Raw genomic sequence first — 18,433 nt, forward strand, 5'->3', positions numbered from 1 at the left:
CCTTATTTCTATTGATGTCATGATTTGTAATAAGCTTATAGGGTTCTGAATTATTATTAAAAAACTTCATCATTTATGCGAGTTCGCAATTTAAAAAAAATGCTTAAAATACCCACGTATTTTCTATGTACACGCAATGTGCTGAACTGTAATTAATTTAATTTACTTATTTCCATAATTAAAAATCCACTTATTTTTCCATAATTTACTTATTTTCCATATTTTGAAACGTGAAACAAATGTAAATTCAGTGTTTTAGGCAAAATTTAGGTTTGAAAGGGCCTTCCTTAATAGCATTAATTATTTCTATATTAATGAGACTTGGGATAACGGGATTATAAAATTGCAAGGATCATCGATCAAGGGCAAAACCGGCCTTACCTGCTATCACTTTGTAGCTTTGTAAACAAATATTGTTTAAACTAAAATTCAATATTTTATCTATATTTGAGGCGCAATCGATAAGAAAAAGATTCCGTTAATCTTATTCTGTTGTAGTTCGATTAAATATTCATAAATATCTCCAATTCCCTTACATTTAAGGTGTACATAACTCTGTAAGTGCCGCGTTTCTTGCGTGACAAACTGCGTTCTATGAACAGAAACTTTATCAGAGTTTTGACTGAATTTATACATCGAATTAAAATAAAATTCTGTGAACGAATGATTCGATTCATCGTCGACTCTGGAAAGCGAAACAAACCAAACTTGATATTCACAAATTCACGGACTATTATTAATTAGCGCATTTACAAATGCACATTCACTGACAAATTATTAACACATTCACAAATGTACTGATGAATTCCAGTGTAATTATCACGTTCAATATTTAGGAAATTTCAGGCTATAAAGTTCAGGAATAGATGCGCATTACTAATAAAAATGCGGACAGTCACATGTGTTTCCAAAGTAATTAAGTGTGCAAAGAAGTACTGGCGAAAAAATTTGAAAAAACCTTAGTCATTTAACATGTAATAATCCAATGAATTAGCTTGATGACAGTTTTGAAACTATTAAGAAACTATACAAATTTAATTTTAGCGACACCTTGAACACCTGCCAAATAAATCCCGAAATGAAAAGAAATTAATGAAATTTCATCGTAAATTTTACTTTAACGTTCAATTTAGTAAGTTGAGCACGGGTATGAAATTATAACTTTGCGAATAATATATGCACTAATTAATAATAAAATGTTATGTTTAATGTAACCTTAGTCGATTTATGCCAAGCAGCACTTCAGGCTTATTAGAGGCTGTAAATAATATGATATTATTGAAAAATAGGGCGTCTTACAATAAACTCTATTGGATTAAATTTCCCCAGTTATGTTTGTCATATTAATCACATAACAAGAACCGAGAATAAATGTTTGAAGGTTAAGATGTAGTAATGCACGCTTCTTGTAAATAACTGGATTGTTGAGAGCCGTACCGAATTAAACATTTAAATTAATAAATTTGTAATTACAACTTAGCACATTTTTTTATCATCATATTATGTAGTATGTTGAATAGATTAAACATTTTGGAGTGTTTATTTTCACTATGGGGCAGCCTTAATTCTCAATTACTTTGAAATTAATGGCAACCTTTCTTTAGAAAATGATGCAATATTTCTTGGAATTATAGGATCTTGATAATTGATTACTGTTAATACTAGAACGTATAGCTACTTTTCACGGACGTCTGTGTGGTGCGTGTCAACGAACATGAGATGAATGTCGAGGAACATGAGATGAATGTCGAGGAACATGTGATGCGTGTCGAGGAACATGTGGGGAGTGTAGAGGAACATGTGGGGAGTGTAGAGGAACATGTGGGGAGTGTAGAGGAACATGTGGGGAGTGTAGAGGAACATGTGGGGAGTGTCGACGAACATGTCGTGAGTGTCGACGAACATGTCGTGAGTGTCGAGGAACATGTCGTGAGTGTCGACGAACATGTCGTGAGTGTCGACGAACATGTCGTGAGTGTCGACGAACATGTCGTGAGTGTCGACGAACATGTCGTGAGTGTCGAGGAACATGTCGTGAGTGTCGACGAACATGTCGTGAGTGTCGACGAACATGTGGGGAGTGTAAACACATTCAGCACAGAACTTCTATACATAAAAGTCAATTTGCGATCAGTACGATGAGAGAAGGATTGTCGGTAAACGCCCAATCAGACCCAAAAAATTTCCCGCGTCACTTATAAAACAGTATAAAAACTCACAATCTTCGACAAATATTTATAAAATTACTTATAAATACCACGAAAACTTCGTAGTTACAATAATTGTTCTTTTCAAACCCTAAATTTTATTTTTACCCGGAGGAGATATTAATTGTACGTTTCTAAGTTTACACAACACAGTTAGCAGTCACACAGTTGTGCGAGGAGCTAATAAGTGACCCTGAGTGCCTGACCTTGTGTTGTTGAGGGTCGATGCGCGTTGGACACGCGGACATGTGCTCACTGTGCGCACTGCTATGCACTTCTTCTTCACTGCACTGCAATGAAGAAATATCTTCATTGCAGTCTCGAATATATACACTTTTTGTACGAAATACTAAAAAAATTCATGAAAGGCGCTAAAAATAAGAAAAAAATGTTATTTTTCTTGGTCACTTGGAACTTTTTTACAAGGTTACTTTGACTGTAATCTATCGACGCACCACTGAGCTTAGACATGAGCTCTTGCTTCTTCGTTCACCTCAATGCTGTTTACTATTGCAAGAATGAGTTACGCAAAACTTAATGGCAATCAATCGCCTGATGACTTGATGTCAAGCCGCCCGCGCTGAGGTAAAGTACGGAGCACACGTAATTGTAGGGTAGAATTATAGTATTTTGCGTATTATATTGTCATTTTGCGTATTATATTTCGTCTGTCTCACGCTAGGGACAGACGAAATATACTAGGATTTATAGTCGTCACTAGGATTTATAAATATTTCTTTTTTACTGTTTGATTTGTGATGTAAATAATTCAGTCATGCCAAATTTTCTCGGTATCGTCAGATTTACGATCTTTCATGTAAGCGGATTTCTCCCTGGCTAAGAGTTATCATTTGTCTGCTTCGGAATGACCGGCAGTCAGTACGTAAGGGTTACATACACCCGTGCAGAGCTGGGAAGCTTGTAGCGTCCCGTCATGCTGCTCTTGTAACCTACTCTCTTATTGAACGTGTTTTTCAATGTGAATCGGAATAAAGATTTTTTCAACTCCACCTTTGCAAAGCTACTGAAGCAAACCAGAACGGACGACCCGATAGGAACATATCGACCGCGGCGTTCACATGAACCATCAGCCGGTAATGTACTCAAGGCAAATGCAGCATTACAGTTTTGTGTCTTTTATAACATCATCGGATATAAGTATGTGTTGACCAAAAGGTAATTATGTTAATTATCGTCATTAGTTGACGTGATATTCTAAGTTTCAATGAGATTTGTATGTATGTATGTATGTATGTTTGAGTAGTATGAGTTTCGTGCAGAAGTGGTTTGGTTACGATTCAGTTTCCCTTGGAAATTTTTGAAATTGTATTGTAAAAGTCTACGGACTCTGCAAAATGATTTAGTTTACTTACAGGTTTTTGTCGTTCATCAAACGGCAGAGTATATTGTTAAGATTACGCCCTTGAACACACGACTTTCATTTGTTTTAACATAATTTAAAAGACATAATTCTCAGTATAACGATATTAATAGAAGTGGAAGGATAATTTTCTCAACGTTCCTTTAACAGTATAGGTATACTTACACGATTTTCTCATTTTCTTCAGGTGTTTTGTTCTGCTATCCCGATTATCTGTCGTTGAAATTTTGATTTGTTATTTATTTTTTAAATTATTTGCAATTACAATTAGAATAAAATATGCTCCATTCTTCCTTCCGATTGATGAGCTTCTAAACAATAAGCCTGAATGCTTACATTTCATGCAAGATCGGCCAGTGGGCTAGAACACGAACGAACAAAAAGTATTTCGCACGAAAGAACTGATCGAGTGCTAGTCTGCATCATGACACACAAGATAAGCTCTAAATTGGCACCGAGGAAAACATAGGTTTTCTCTAATATGCATAAAAAGAGAAAGGCAATTGCTTAAGCCTTGAAATTAATGAATTTGTCCCTTTCTTTCCGAAAAAAAATAATCTAATTTTTTAAATCTAAGTGTTTAAATCGAAATTTTCAAATCAAAATTATTAAATCTAAATAAATAAATCTAAAAATAATCTAAATTACTAAATAATCAGAACATTGTGGATCGAAAAGTCGGTTTCTCTCAACATTGCTTTGAACTACAGTGAATTAGATCAAAAGAGTGCAATATTAATAATGTGCAAAATTCTCTGACACTTTCAGAATATCTGGCAAAAAATACTCATGAATTATTTAAATGCCTTAGATCCATTAGCCGATAACTTCATGTTTCACACATCAGATAGGAAAATTCTTTAATATCTGGAAAATTCCGCACCGTAGAGCGTCTCACAATAATCGCTTGCACTAATGTAGCCACGTTCTCGAGCAGCTGCCTGCAACACTTATGAAATTGTACAACGTACAGCAGGGCAATGAAACTGATATTTGAAGAGATCATTTGTTGAAAATTATTTTGGAGTAAAAAGAAATTATGCTAAAATCGTCTAATTATAATTATTAATTGCATTAGCTAAATTTAGAGCTCAAGTTGGTAGGCTTAGTGCGGACACAGCTTTTACAGCGGCATGTTTGTAGGTAGCCTCTGATGTAACAGATAACAGTGTAATGTATCACGTACGCTGCCGTATTACCCGTATATATATAGAGCCTTGTGATAGCTATAGTTACGATGCTCTATGGCAAATGAGAAAATATGAATGTAATGCAGATTGTGCCGTAACGTATTACAGATTGTGTTTGTGCCTTAACGATTGTGCCTATTGCAAATTCTGCCGTAACGTATTATAGATATATTGTTGTGACGGATTGGACACGCTGCCATAATGCATTACAGATTTTATTGTGACGTTATACAGATATTAAAATAACGTTTCAAACACGCAACCTTAACGAAATACAGTTGTTGCCGTAACGTATTATACGCAGATATTGTCGCCCTGCACACGGTACTGCTATGCAATAAAGATTATTAAAATTTGGCTTTTAATGAATTACGAATGTTACAGTTGCGCATCGCGCAACAGCAAATTCTACGCGGCCTCATTCAATGATGCAAATCCATCGATCTCTGACCTCGAAACGTGAGCTCCAGCGACGCCTGCCGAGCACGTACAGCATCTGCGGAGCACGCGCAATGTGGCCACGAAAATGTTTTACTCAGCAAAATACTTTAGTCCGTAAAGCACTTAAGTTAAATAGAAATGGTGTGAATATGTGTCGTTCAGTTGTGATGGACAGCTATAGGTTCACAAGTAGCTTGTATATTTTAAAACTAGTTGTGACTATCTAAATTTTTTTAACAACTGGATATAATTATTTAATTTAATTAAAATCTTCAAAATACACATACTCTGAGGTCAATAAAAATACATCAATACTTGTATGCGATCAAAATGCGGCGAGGATAGTTACCGCTGTTTGTGACATTAATGTGATTTTCTCAGGAAGACGACCACGACTTCGTTAGACATTTATTTCCTGGTGATGTGATTTCGACTGTACTATCTACGGATTGGACACGCCGCCATAATGCATTACAGATTTAATTACAGATTCTTCTTCTTACAGAAGAAGAAAAAAAATAATTAATAAGAGTTTTCTTCTTGAATTATAGATTCTTTTTCTCAATCTACGGATTGTATCTGCATTGCAGAATTTCCAAACTGACGATTGAGCTGGACTCCGAAAAATTTTCTGTACCTATAAATATGGAGAATTTTCGTGAAATTTTGTTTGCTTCTATATTTGTAGTAAATTTGCGGCTATTGCAAAAGAGTGATACCAAAAATTAAAACTTATTTAAAATACTTGATTTATTTTACCCGCTAAAATGCAAATAAACTATTCCTGCTACAACACAAACCTTAAAAATAGTTCGGAAATTTTGTCCTGACTTATTTTTTTAAGATTTTTAATGAATTTTTCATTACGATGTCTGATCATACAGAAATTAAGAAATTACGTTATTACGTGTAAGTTGTTCACAGCCACTAGAGCTGGTCTTGTTTGCTGCGTGGCGTGACACGAAGGGTCCGTGGTCATGGCTACCTGACCTGTGCCATGCGCTGCATGGCGGCGACATCACCCGACAGCGACGTTGACAGTTGTGCATGATATTTCATTAAACGATTGTTCTTCGGCTGTTATTCCTGCAATTTAATATCTGCTGGGTGATTTTCTTGAGACGTCTGGAAATATATTCTACCTACATACAGTGTACTTGAAATGTTTTGTAAATACGAAAAGAGTGATGATTGACGACGAGTTAAGGATGAATAAATGCAGCTGTTGGTCTATTCCGACTGATGGTGTTGCCGGAAGTGATGACCTCTACGTAAAGTACGTACTGTATTTACCGACTCTTCTTCTCAATTACTTATCGCCTGTTGTTGAATATTTTTTTCAGATCCACAGAATATTAATCGAAGTGCATCAACTCATTTGAACTCTCAAGATTCAGAGCAAGATTTTTAAAATTAATTAATTATCAAATATGAAATATTATATTTGGGAATTTTAGTCCCAATCGAGAAAATGACGCGTCTCAACTCAAATAGACATTAGAGGCAATAGTTTCGAAGTAAACCCCCATTCATACAAAAAATTAATAATAAAACTAGGTAAACAATAACCCCAAGGTCTCCAACCCTGCAATCCTCGGCACAGGCCATGAGATGGTCGCAATCCCCCCGATGACGTCCCTAGCCCCAACTCCACGCACGGACCGCGGCCCAGGGGGAGTGCTCAGGAGGATCCCCAAGCGCCCCAGCCGGGCCGGGGAGGTGCCCTCATACCCTCACCAGCCGCCATCTAACAAACGCCTCCGTCGGCCGTCATCCCCGTACTCTACCTCACCTCTTGCTCGCCCTGTCACCGTACGTGATAGTTCTTGATGCTGGATTACTTAATTATTCAAAATGATGGCTTGTTCACTTCTTTGAAATTCGGGCCTTGTTCACTTTTTTAATGGGGGCGACTTCGTTAGACATTTACTTACTACTTACTACGTCGCTTACTACTTTATAATGAGCGTTTGCTAACTCCTTTAATAAGAGCATGCTTGCTTCTCTAATATGGGGCTTGCTCACTTCTTTAATCTGGGGGCTTACCTACTACTGGGATATGGTGGCTTGTTTGCTTCTTTAATATGTCGAAAGATATTGAACCAACCTTAGCTTTGCTGTCACAGGTCTCTTCTTTTTTCTTCCTATTTTTATGTTCAGAACTTCCGAAATAGTTTCAATTAAATAGATCGTATTTTTTTAGCACAATATTGTAACATAATTGAATATTGTAACAAAACCATGCTTTACTTATAAATATCCGCGTCTTTAAGTCAACTTTTTGTTATTAAGTATTATATTGTACCGTTCTGCCATTACAATCACAAATGATGCACGTTAATCAGCTTAAAATGATAAGGAATTATATATGTTGCATTACCATTACAATCATAAATGATGTACGCTAATCAGTTTTAAACGTTAAGGAATTATATTTTGTTGCTATTTTTATTTTTAAGGAATTGTATTTTGTTGTATTGTATTTTTATTACATTACCATTACAAGTATAAATGATGCACATTAATCAGCTTCAAATGATAAGGTATTATATTTTGTTCTTTTACCATTACAAGTTTAAATGATGTACGTTACTCAGCTTTAAATAATGAGATAATATATTTTGTTGCTTCACCATTACAAGTATAAATGATGTACGTTACTCAGCTTTAAATAATAAGATAATATATTTTGTTGCTTCACCATTACATGCATAAATGATGAACGTTACTCAGCTTTAAATAATAAGATAATATATTTTGTTGCTTCACCATTACAAGTATAAATGATGTACGTTACTCAGCTTCAAATGATATGGTTTTATATATTTTGCATTACCATTACAAGTATAAATAATGCACGTTAATCAGCTTCAAATGACATGGTATTATATTTATTAAATTACCATTACAAGTATAAATAATGCACGTTAACATGAACAGCGCGATGACGTACGCGAGAAGAGGGAACGCGTCGCTCGCCTCGCTCAGACGCTGCGAGTCCCTCGGTCGCGGTCACAGCCCGGCAGCGACATCAGCTCTCCGCACCCGCACCAGAGAGGTGAACTATCCTGCATATATGGCATCAACAATATAAATAACTCGTAAAGATTTACTGCTTGGTATTTGTTTTCTGAACATATTTGTATGTGCAATGTTTTTACTTTTACTTCTACTAATACCGCCCACTAATTTAGAATAGGTTATGGTGAAATTGGTATATCTATATTTCAGGCAATATTTGCAACGGTAGATCGTTAAGCCTTTGCTACTGCTAATTATGCTACTTCTTTTTGTGCAGTAGTTCGCTTTTTTATTTGAGATTAAAGTTGCTACAAACCTCTTCTTATTGAAGTGTCTAAAAATTCAATCCGCAACAATATAGTTTAAGTGCAAATATTGAACAAATCTGCATCCAGTGTTCAACTTTTCTATGGGTTGTCCAGCAGGCTGGCTGCCCTCTCTACCCTCGTCTTCATCACACAGCGATGGCAGCAAAAAGTCGCCGCCCTCGACCTCCATAGCAACCACGGAGCCGCTGCCTGACGTCGCTATCGTTAACTCGGCGTATGTTTTCAACAAATAAAACTCTAAAATAATCTCTTGCTACAAACAGCTCGATAAATTTTTTTCTTCAAATTTTTAGAGCTGCCTGTGCACTGTCAGTAGTCTGTCTGCTTACAGCTGTCCATTATTTCTTCATGGGATTGGTTATTCACACTGAACGTTCCAAGGTTTCCTGAAATGCAATCACTTAATCGTTATCTGACAATGTTAATAAATTTAACTCACACTTTACTTTAACTCACAGTGTCTTCTAATTTGTCACCCTAGAGTGAGACGGTCGGCATCCATCAGATCCATCAATGGCGCTCCAGAGGCCGTGGGTGTCGGTAGGAGCCTTTCAGGACGCAGCACTGGACGCAAGGTATACACTGGACAAGAGCCTCAGCTGTCGGCTTTGGCGTCAGTCTCTGGCCTGAGAGCAATTTGTTGGAATATTTTAATATATTTTAAAAAATAGCCTCATGGAAATATTCTAGAACAAATAAAATCTTCCACACACACTCGAAATACTGTTAAGTGAGTTCACCAATCGCTGAACTTGACAATGAACGCTGCTAAGAATAGACATGAATGTTTATGAATTTTAGGTATCGCTAAAAATAAGTGAATACATGATATACGCAGTGCGTATCAAATGATTCGTAAGGTTCATAAAAGAAATAAAATGATGGCACAGACAACAACATCACTCGGGGCATAGAAGACATTAAAACTGCTCAAAAAACTGCCGAACTGGTCGATAACGCTAGCTGGAAAACGTTCAGAATCAGAGATGAGGACTCGATGGCTTTAAGAATAGGTCTCATCAATATATCGATCCTTTAATCATTCCGACTTAGAAAATTTCATCACTACTCGTCAGTCGTTAATAGATCCTAGAATCTCAATAGGCAAAGGTCTACACAGGAACTAGAGTGCGTTATTCCGTGCTTATTGTGCCAGACGTAAAAGTGGAAGCATTTATTGTGAAAGTTGTTCAAGGTTTTAGACTATATAAACTGACTTGTAGTACACTATTTTCAGGGCATGAGCGAACAAGCTGCTGCAAATTTTTTGGAAGCATCTTTAAACAGCGCGTCGCTCCACGCAATAAATGCTGCAGCACTCAACGAAAACGGAGAAGTCCCAGAAGCTGAAAGTTTACTCGCCGTAGAAGAAAGTGAAGGAACAGATTTAATTAATTTAGGTAGCTTGACACAACACGGCACTGAAGTCGACAATGAGTCTGTAAACGCTGCTGGAACTCAACCGGGTTCACCCTCAGCCAGTAATAAGCTTCCAGGATCTGCTACAGAAGTCGATGACGGATTGAAGGTCATTACGCCAGAAGCGGAAGCTGCAAGTACAGCAGGCGAAGTAGAAAATGCAGTTGCAGAAGAAAATGATACTGCAACTGCCGAAGATGATGAAGCTGCAGCAGCCAATGATATTGCAGCTGAGGCAGAAGATGATGAAGCCGCAGCAGCAAATAATAATGCAGCAGGAGCAGAAGATGATGAAGCTGCAGCACCAAATGATAATGATACTGAGGCAGAAGATGATAGACTTGTAACAGACAAAGATGCAACAGCAGAAGAAGAGAATGCCGCCGAATCAGAAGAAGCAGAAGTTGCTGGAGGAGTAGGAGATGATGTTGCTGTAGAAGGAGCAGCAGAAAATGATGCACCTGCGACAGAAACTGACGTAGTTTCTTCAACAGAAGTTGAAGCAACAGCAATGTTAGATGATAGTTCAGATGTGGCTCCAGCCGATGATGAAGGACCTGAAGCTGAAGCTGTAACTGAAGCTGAAGCAGCAACTGAAGCTGAAGAGACAATTGAAGCTGAAGTTGAAACTGAAGCTGAAGCAGCAACTGAAGCTGAAGCAGCAACTGAAGCTGAAGGTAAAGTCGAAGCTGAAGAGGCAACTGAAGCTGAAGTTGAAACTGAAGCTGGAACGTCAGCTGAAGCTGAGCCGGAAACTGAAGCTGAAGCGGCAACTGAAGCTGAAACGGCACCAGTAGCTGAAGCTGAAGTGGAAACAGAAACTGAAGCTGAAGCTGCAACGGAAAATGAAGCTGAAGCGGAAACTGAAGCAGAAACGGCAGCTGAAGCGGAAGCAGAAACCGAAACAGAAACGGTAGCTGAAGCGGAAACTGAAGCAGAAGCTGCAACTGGAGCTGAAGAGGCCACTGATGCTGAAGCGGGAACTGAAGCTGAAGCGGCAACTGAAGGTACCCCATCTTTAAAAGAATATGAGGCCGGTGATGCTGAAATCGAAAACTCTGAAGCTGGCAATACAGGAGCAGCTGAGGAAAACTCAAACGAAGCATCTGCAGAAGCTCCTGAAACTATTGCACTTTTGGATGATACTCAAGCTGAAGGAAACTTATCAGAAGAATCTATGGTCGAGAGGGATGCTTCGGCTGACGGTGATGATTCTCCGACAGCAGACAAAGCTGAGAGTGAGGAGGCTGAGGCAGCAGCTCTTGAAGCTCCTTCAGACGAACCCGTTGAAATAACAGAGACAAATGAAGGGCAAGGTGAAACAAATAATGAAGAGGCTGGCCCGGAAGGAGATAAAGCTGAAGCCAGCTCAGAAAAGGAGGAAGAAACAACAGAACAGAACGCCATTGACAATAATGAAGAGGAAAATCAGGTATGTTGAATCTTTGGACTCGTGTCTACATTGTTAAATACACGAAAATGCTGTAGTTTTCGCAGAATTAAACCAACCACTGTTACCGAGAGAATGGAATTGTCTAATGCGAGCAGTCCTTGTGGATTCCGAGCTTTACTTCCTGAGCTTACTAAGTATTTAGGAATATTTCAATACAAATTGAATACAGATTACATTTTTGAAATGTCGTTGTGAAAGATGAGGATTTTCACTTCAACTCACATGTGAATATTGGTGTCGAGGCGTGCATTTCGTTGCGATATGATTTGCTAACTACTATTATTACAAGATGACTTTATTTTCATCAATCTTGACGAGTCTTATGAGTTAATGAGTTATATTATTACAGGATTACGACATACTCATTATTAATCCCGACGGTGAGCTCTCGGAAGAAGAGCCCGAAGAGGAGCACAACGCGGAGGCTGAGCCGGTGAGCGTGTATAGTTAAATGCAACGAAGGACAATTTGTCAACTCAAGAAATATCTTACGGTCCCGCCTTAATCGATCTTAAAGATCACTCCGAAAAATAAATATTATTGTATAATATAAATTATTATTTGAAAAATTTTGTTCATCAAAGTCCTTTTGAAGTCGTCGATTGAGTTAAAAAATCGTATGCTTTTTATGAAAAAATCTTTGAACATGGTTGCAATGGTAATGCTGAAGGTCATGCTCGTTGCTTTTACACAGTTGACTGTTTTTAACCATCCGCGCAAACTTGAAGCTGGTATTATAATTAATTAATTCATCGACTTCATTCACCGAGCAAAAATAAATTCATTCATTCATGGTAAAAGTTAATTATTATTTTAAAAATACGCGAAGCTTATAAGAATGATCATATCCGCAGGTTAGCCAACACGAAGAAGAGAACCCCGACGTCGAAGATAAGGTAATGTGAATGGACATAGCATGTCAAATTACAAGAAAGTTGTTCTTTTTGCTGAATAATTTTTGTGGACTTTAAATTATGAAATATATGCATACGATCTACAATATCTGCGAAAAATTTCTCACACGTCAATTTCGAGCAGCCTCAGTAGCATGACAATTGAATTATTTTCGCCGACGTGGTTTACGAAATAACTAAGGTGTGGAATCATGCAACGTTAACATTGTTCATCAATATCATTCATGATTTTAGTTAATATTTAACGATTTTTTGGCCACAGGGAATGCAAAGCGAAGCGGCTGAGGCAGCTCCACAGCAGGAGGTGAGTTAGACATTAATTAGTTGTTATTTTTTGTAATTTAATTTGTTGCTCGTAACTGATTCTTGCATTAAGTCACTTCATCAAAGTCTTACGACGAGGCCGTCTTTTTTAAGGGGTCGAGACAAAAAAACTGACAACTATAATTTTTGCTCGATGTCAAAACATGAAAGTAAAATTCCTAATAATGGATTCATTTGCTTCTCAGAAGGGATCATGTACAAGTTTCAGATTCCATATGAGATTTAACCATTAAGTTGGAGTGAGCATTGTTACACATTGTGGGCATTTATCCTCACAGCATGCATTTAATAAGCTTTTGGAGATAAATTGTTATTGGCATCAGATTACAATTAAAGCGTAGAATATTCCGGTATAAATATCGTTTTTGGTAGAATGATGATCAATTATTACTCTCTGATTATGCTGCCGTAGTGCAACCATTGCTGTTAGTACAAAAATAAGCTAATACAAACATCCAGAGGTTCTTTCTTTGCCCTACTCTCAATTTAAAAGAAAAAAAAAGTACTAAAATTTCGGCAAGTTAGAATAAAATTCACAATTAAATTTACGATGAAGGCTTCTTCGCTTTTTTCCCCCTACAATTACATATTTTAACATTTTTGACAAAGAATTCTTCGCTTTTTTTAACATTTTTTTCGCTTTTAACATTTCACTATCAATAAGTAACTGATAATAATTTTCCAGACTTCTTGGCAGACGCTGGCGCCGTACGAGCAGATGGTGGCGGTGATCAGAAGCGGCAGCGAGGAGGAGCAGTTCGCCGCCGTGAAGCGCACTAGGAAGCTCCTCTCCAGGAACGATGGCACGCCCATTGACGAGTTCCTCAAGGCGGGCGTCTTGCCGCCCCTCAAAGCTTGCCTTGAGAAACAACACAAGTAAAATATCTTTCATAAAATACTCATAAATATAATTCCGTTTTATGACGGCGTTGATGAATTTATACCTGAGTTTGATGAGGTAAATGTTACCGGTATTTTCCTCCAAGATAGTTTGTCCCGACAATAGGCAGCAAGACATTTCTGGTAAAGAAAAATGTGAAATATTTTTTCACAGTCGGAGGCTTAGTTGACTCATTAAGATCATGACATTTTTTCATATGATACTTAATTTTCTTTTCAGTCCACAACTTCAGTTCGAGGCGCTGTGGGCACTCACCAACATCGCCAGTGGCACCTCAGAACAAACCAAGGCCGTTGTGGGTAAGCATCGATGTTCATAAGAGAAGAAGACGATACTTTTGTCATTTAACTATCATATGCAGGTTCGATTGAAAACCAGAGAGTGGATTTTATTAAATATTCCCCTGTTTGTTTTTAAATTTCTCGCTCGCAGAACGAAATTAATCGCTGCTTTCGGTTCATGGAAAAGGAGGAGAGACATTTTAATATATTATCGACGTTTGAATACTACGAAATTTATTAACTATTTATAAGAAGATTTATATTATGAGATTTTAATCGATATCAGTACAGCAGATCGACAAATCGGTGGTATTCTAAAATTACAATTAAAAATTTGACCCCAAAATTATTGAAACGTCATGACGAATCCAATAGTTTGAAGATTCGAGAGCTCAAGAATAAATATTGTTATCCTATTCTGAAGTCTACTCTTATATGACAACGATATACAAATACTTTGTTAACACTAGAAGCTCTGCAGTCGTACGCCACCTTCAAACACTGTGTGAGGTCATTTTGACCTGATACGTTAAAAATTGTTAATGTGGCCTCTATCCTTCCCATTGTTTGCACACACAGATGCAGATTTCGTACCTGTTTTCCTGCGGCTACTGTCGAGCAGCAGTTCGAAGGTGCGGGAGCAGGCGGTGTGGGTGGTGGGCAACATCCTGGGTGACAGTCGTGAGCTCAGGGATAAGGTGGTGGAGGAACAGGCTATCCCCAGGCTGTACGATCTTTTCCTCAGAGACTCAAAGGTAAGATTTGCGTGTCTCTTGCTGTATGTCCAAATTATTTATGAAAAAACATAAACATATAATGATTATAACAAAACATATAATAATGATTATAGAATAATCATTATTATTCTATTATGCACGAATGTCATGCAATTTGAATGATAAGTATCAATATTTTTTTCAAGTAAATTTTAAATTTTATTAGATGAAAAATTCTAAAATGCGTCGCTTTCATTTACGCGCAAATATTTGAACTGATTGATTAAATATTCGAGTTAATACATCCCACAAGGTGGATATATAACAAAAACAGTGAATGATTTGAGTTTTATAACATATTTTTAAACCGGCGCTCACAGGAGAAGAGTCTGGAGAATCTATGCTGGACATTCACGAACATATTTAGACACAAGCCATGGAAGTTAGAGGACGGCGAGCTGGCGATGTGTAGGAAGGCCATCACAGGTTTCTTCTTCGGGGACAACAAGAAAGACATGCAGGGTAAGACAACTGCTCTGGGCTTATACTTTCAAAAAAAGTTAAGAGATCGTAAGTTCATCAGCCAATCATTGAGGGGCTTTCAAGCAAAATCCATCAATCATAGACAAGAAAGTAGAGCGTAAGTACTTACGTTCACTTACCGAGTTTTGAAAGTATGGCCCCAGTTCTCTAACTGAGGGCCATAAACTTTCCAAGGAACTGAACATCCTTAGCATATGAAACATATGTAATAATGGAGTATATTTTATGTTAAACGCAAATAAACACCGAAAAGGCAGCGTTTGTGGGAATATAGTTAGAAGGTTCAAAAAAGGAAGACCGTTAATTAAAGACCGAACATAGTAATAAGTTGTTTCTTGTGCCTTGTATTCTCATTTGAGTCCTTTTAATTGAAATTATTGTAGCTGTTAGAGACGAAATATTTTCTTCTAATAAAAAAATTAATTTTTTGATTAATATATTGTTTCGTTCTTGCTGCATAGAAAGTATTTTATACGACCCCCTTTAATCATAATACTGTAGAGGCATATTAGTTTTGTTACCACTAAAAAGGTAATTTTATACAATTTTTATATTTACTTTTACACAGAATTACAAAATTTTTTTATTTACTTCTTTTTTTTATTTAATTCTCGTTGCAGACGCCCTTTGGACCTTAGCTTTCATGACGGACGCCGGTGAAGACCACGTCAACTGGGTTGTGGACTCTGGTTTCGTGCCGCGCATTGAAGAAAACTTGCGGTCCGGCGACCCAAACCTCATCAAGCCTGCCCTACTCGTCATCACCAATCTCCTTAAAGACCCAAATCACAGAGTATGCAATCATACATTCATGCTAGCAATCAAGCAATCGGGCAACACGGACAAAGATAGCAATTTTAAAATACTCTTAATGCTTTTACCTAGCTCCCTTGAGAGTTCAACAATGTGTGTTGCAATACCTAATTATTATTTATTGATGCAAAGCGAAATGACAAACATTGATGTTTATTTGACTATTCTTTTATGTTTGGTAAAGTATAATTTTTGGAAATAAGCAGTCTTTAACGCGGTATTATTGTGTTCACTAAAGTTATGTTAAAGCTTTTGTATTTTTGAAAGCACATGACACCGTTGCTCAATTTGATATGTAAATACTACATCTTTTGATACAATTCACCGCCATCTTGGTGGCACAGAAGACAGTTGCGCTGCGCAGCAACGTCGTGATCTCGGTGGTGCGGCTGTCGACGAGCTCCGTGACGGCGATCAGGAAGGACGCGGTCAAGGCACTGGGCATCATCGTCAACTCCGGGGACGAGGAGCTCCTCAACGCTGCCCTCGACGCCGACCTCCCCACGGGCCTGGCGCTCATGATGCAGAGGGTAAATTGTTTCATTTCATCGAAAAATTTAGTAAATAAATGGTAAATATGGCTGTTATACTATGGAACTGCGTTCAGTGTATTGCTGTTTTTCATCGAATAGTTTAGTTTATGCATGGAAAATATGACTGTTATACTATGGAACTGCGTTCAGTGTCAGGTTTCTCAAATATTAGGATAGAATGGTAGAAGTTAATATAAATGGATATAAGACGGTAGAAGGCATAATGTGAAAAACGGGTGGACTAACTGAGTAACTATTCCAACATCGTAATTATGTACCAGAAGGCGCAATTCCTAACATTCAGCACCAATATTTAGCCATTTTCCCTCAAAATTTTCCATGAGATTTGAACTTTTAGGAAATATTCGACAAAACCGCGTTTACATTAAAAAATAATTCTATTTTCACGTGGATGATGCGTCTTCCGGAATTATTTAAATAATTTTCATGATGCGTCATCCGGAGTTATTTTAATCATTTTTAACTAGACACCCATCGTACAGGGCGACCCGACCGTGACGCGCGTGGCGGGCGTGGCAGCGGTGGCAGTGGCGCGTGACACGGTCCTCGAGCGCCTGCCTGCCGTGGCCGTGGACAAGCCGTACGTGGTGGCGCTGAGCCTCCTGCTGCAGCAGGACGATCCTGTCCTCATCATGAACGGACTGGAGGCTCTGCTCACGGCCATCCAGGTTTAATTCGACATTATTTAGTGACCAAAAGTTGCTATTTCAATTTTTAATGAACCTTTCAGGCAATTTTTAGTAAATTATTGTGTACATTTAGGTTTCAATTGCCGCTGTTTAGTGGCCAAAAGTTATTATTTTAATTTTTAGTGAACCTTTCAGGTAGTTTTTAGTAAATTATTATGTATTATAAAAGACTTTATTAAAAGATTTATTTAGATGTATTAATTATTTATATTAGGTCAGTATTTCCTACTTTAGAAGTTACGTTAAATATACGATTCAAATAAAAACGTGCTTGTTAAAATAACTCATAAGAAGTAAACATTTTTAGGCTTAATTAAATAATGATGAAGTAATTTCCCCATCGCAGCGGTGTTCGGAAGCGGGCTTTTCAGTAGCGCCCTTGGAGCGTCAGCTCGCAACCAACCGCATGCTGGAGCTGACGAAGCACAGCGACCCGAGCATCAAGGCCCTCGCCCGGGCCTCCGTCAGCTACTACAGCGACAAGCGGGCCAGTCAAGCACAGCAACAGGAGCAACAGCAACAGCAACAACAGCCAGTTGAACCACCAGAGAACTAACTCGAATTAAAGTAACCAGTTCATGAACGCGGGGACGCGATTATTCATTTAATTCTAGTTGATTGCTGTTGAAACTTTGTAAATTTTAGAATAAGTGAATAAATTTACCTGTTATTCATTCCTTGTTATAGGTTATATTTTCTCCACTAAGAACTTTATCTAGCGGTGCTGTCTCAAAGTTTCCTGCGTTGGATTCATGTTTTAATTCTTGCTAAAAAGGCAGCAACATTGAAAGTTTTTCTCTTATTTACATTGTTTTGCGAATTAACAGGAGCTTGACTCAACTTTCTCGAGTAAAGATTCCCAAGGAAAAGGTAAACAATTTATCAACAGAGTTACAGATCGACCTGTGAATCTACTAAAAACCTCTAAAAATATTTAAAATACTCTCGTGTAAATAAACTGAGGTTACGCGGCAGGTTTTTGCGAATCATATCAATTTTATTATATTATTATTACATAGTAAATTAAACATTCTCATAGCGTGAATCTGACTTGATCGCTGAGGCCGACCAGTTCAATATAGCTCCGTCACCATGGCTACCATTAGAGCCCTGCATTGAATGTGGCTATAAACCTGAGGGTTAGATATCCTCTATTGAGCGATAAAAACCTTACCATATGTATTGATTTCCATCTTTTCTATCAGTGCCATTGGTAGAAGAAGAAAAACCTATTAATTCACATGGAAATCAAAGTTT

General features: G+C 37.7%; 1 protein-coding gene across 1 annotated transcript; it reads left to right on the forward strand.

Annotated features, from left to right (window-relative positions):
• Positions 1 to 6,848: 6,848 nt before the first annotated feature.
• On the forward strand, positions 6,849 to 18,190 carry LOC108679168 (rho GTPase-activating protein 30). The gene is made up of 16 exons (XM_018167756.2): positions 6,849 to 7,031; positions 8,160 to 8,277; positions 8,666 to 8,783; positions 9,051 to 9,144; positions 9,807 to 11,420; positions 11,791 to 11,874; positions 12,296 to 12,337; positions 12,618 to 12,659; positions 13,365 to 13,555; positions 13,800 to 13,879; positions 14,441 to 14,616; positions 14,958 to 15,099; positions 15,741 to 15,913; positions 16,278 to 16,463; positions 16,970 to 17,155; positions 17,523 to 18,190. The coding sequence occupies exons 1-16, from the start codon at positions 6,849 to 6,851 to the stop codon at positions 17,730 to 17,732; spliced, it is 3,639 nt and encodes a 1,212-aa protein (XP_018023245.1). The 3' UTR covers positions 17,733 to 18,190.
• The last annotated feature ends 243 nt before the right edge of the window (positions 18,191 to 18,433 follow it).

The sequence above is a fragment of the Hyalella azteca genome, unplaced genomic scaffold (genome assembly GCF_000764305.2).
Source record: "Hyalella azteca isolate HAZT.00-mixed unplaced genomic scaffold, Hazt_2.0.2 contig12222, whole genome shotgun sequence".
NCBI classification, from domain to species: domain Eukaryota; kingdom Metazoa; phylum Arthropoda; class Malacostraca; order Amphipoda; family Hyalellidae; genus Hyalella; species Hyalella azteca.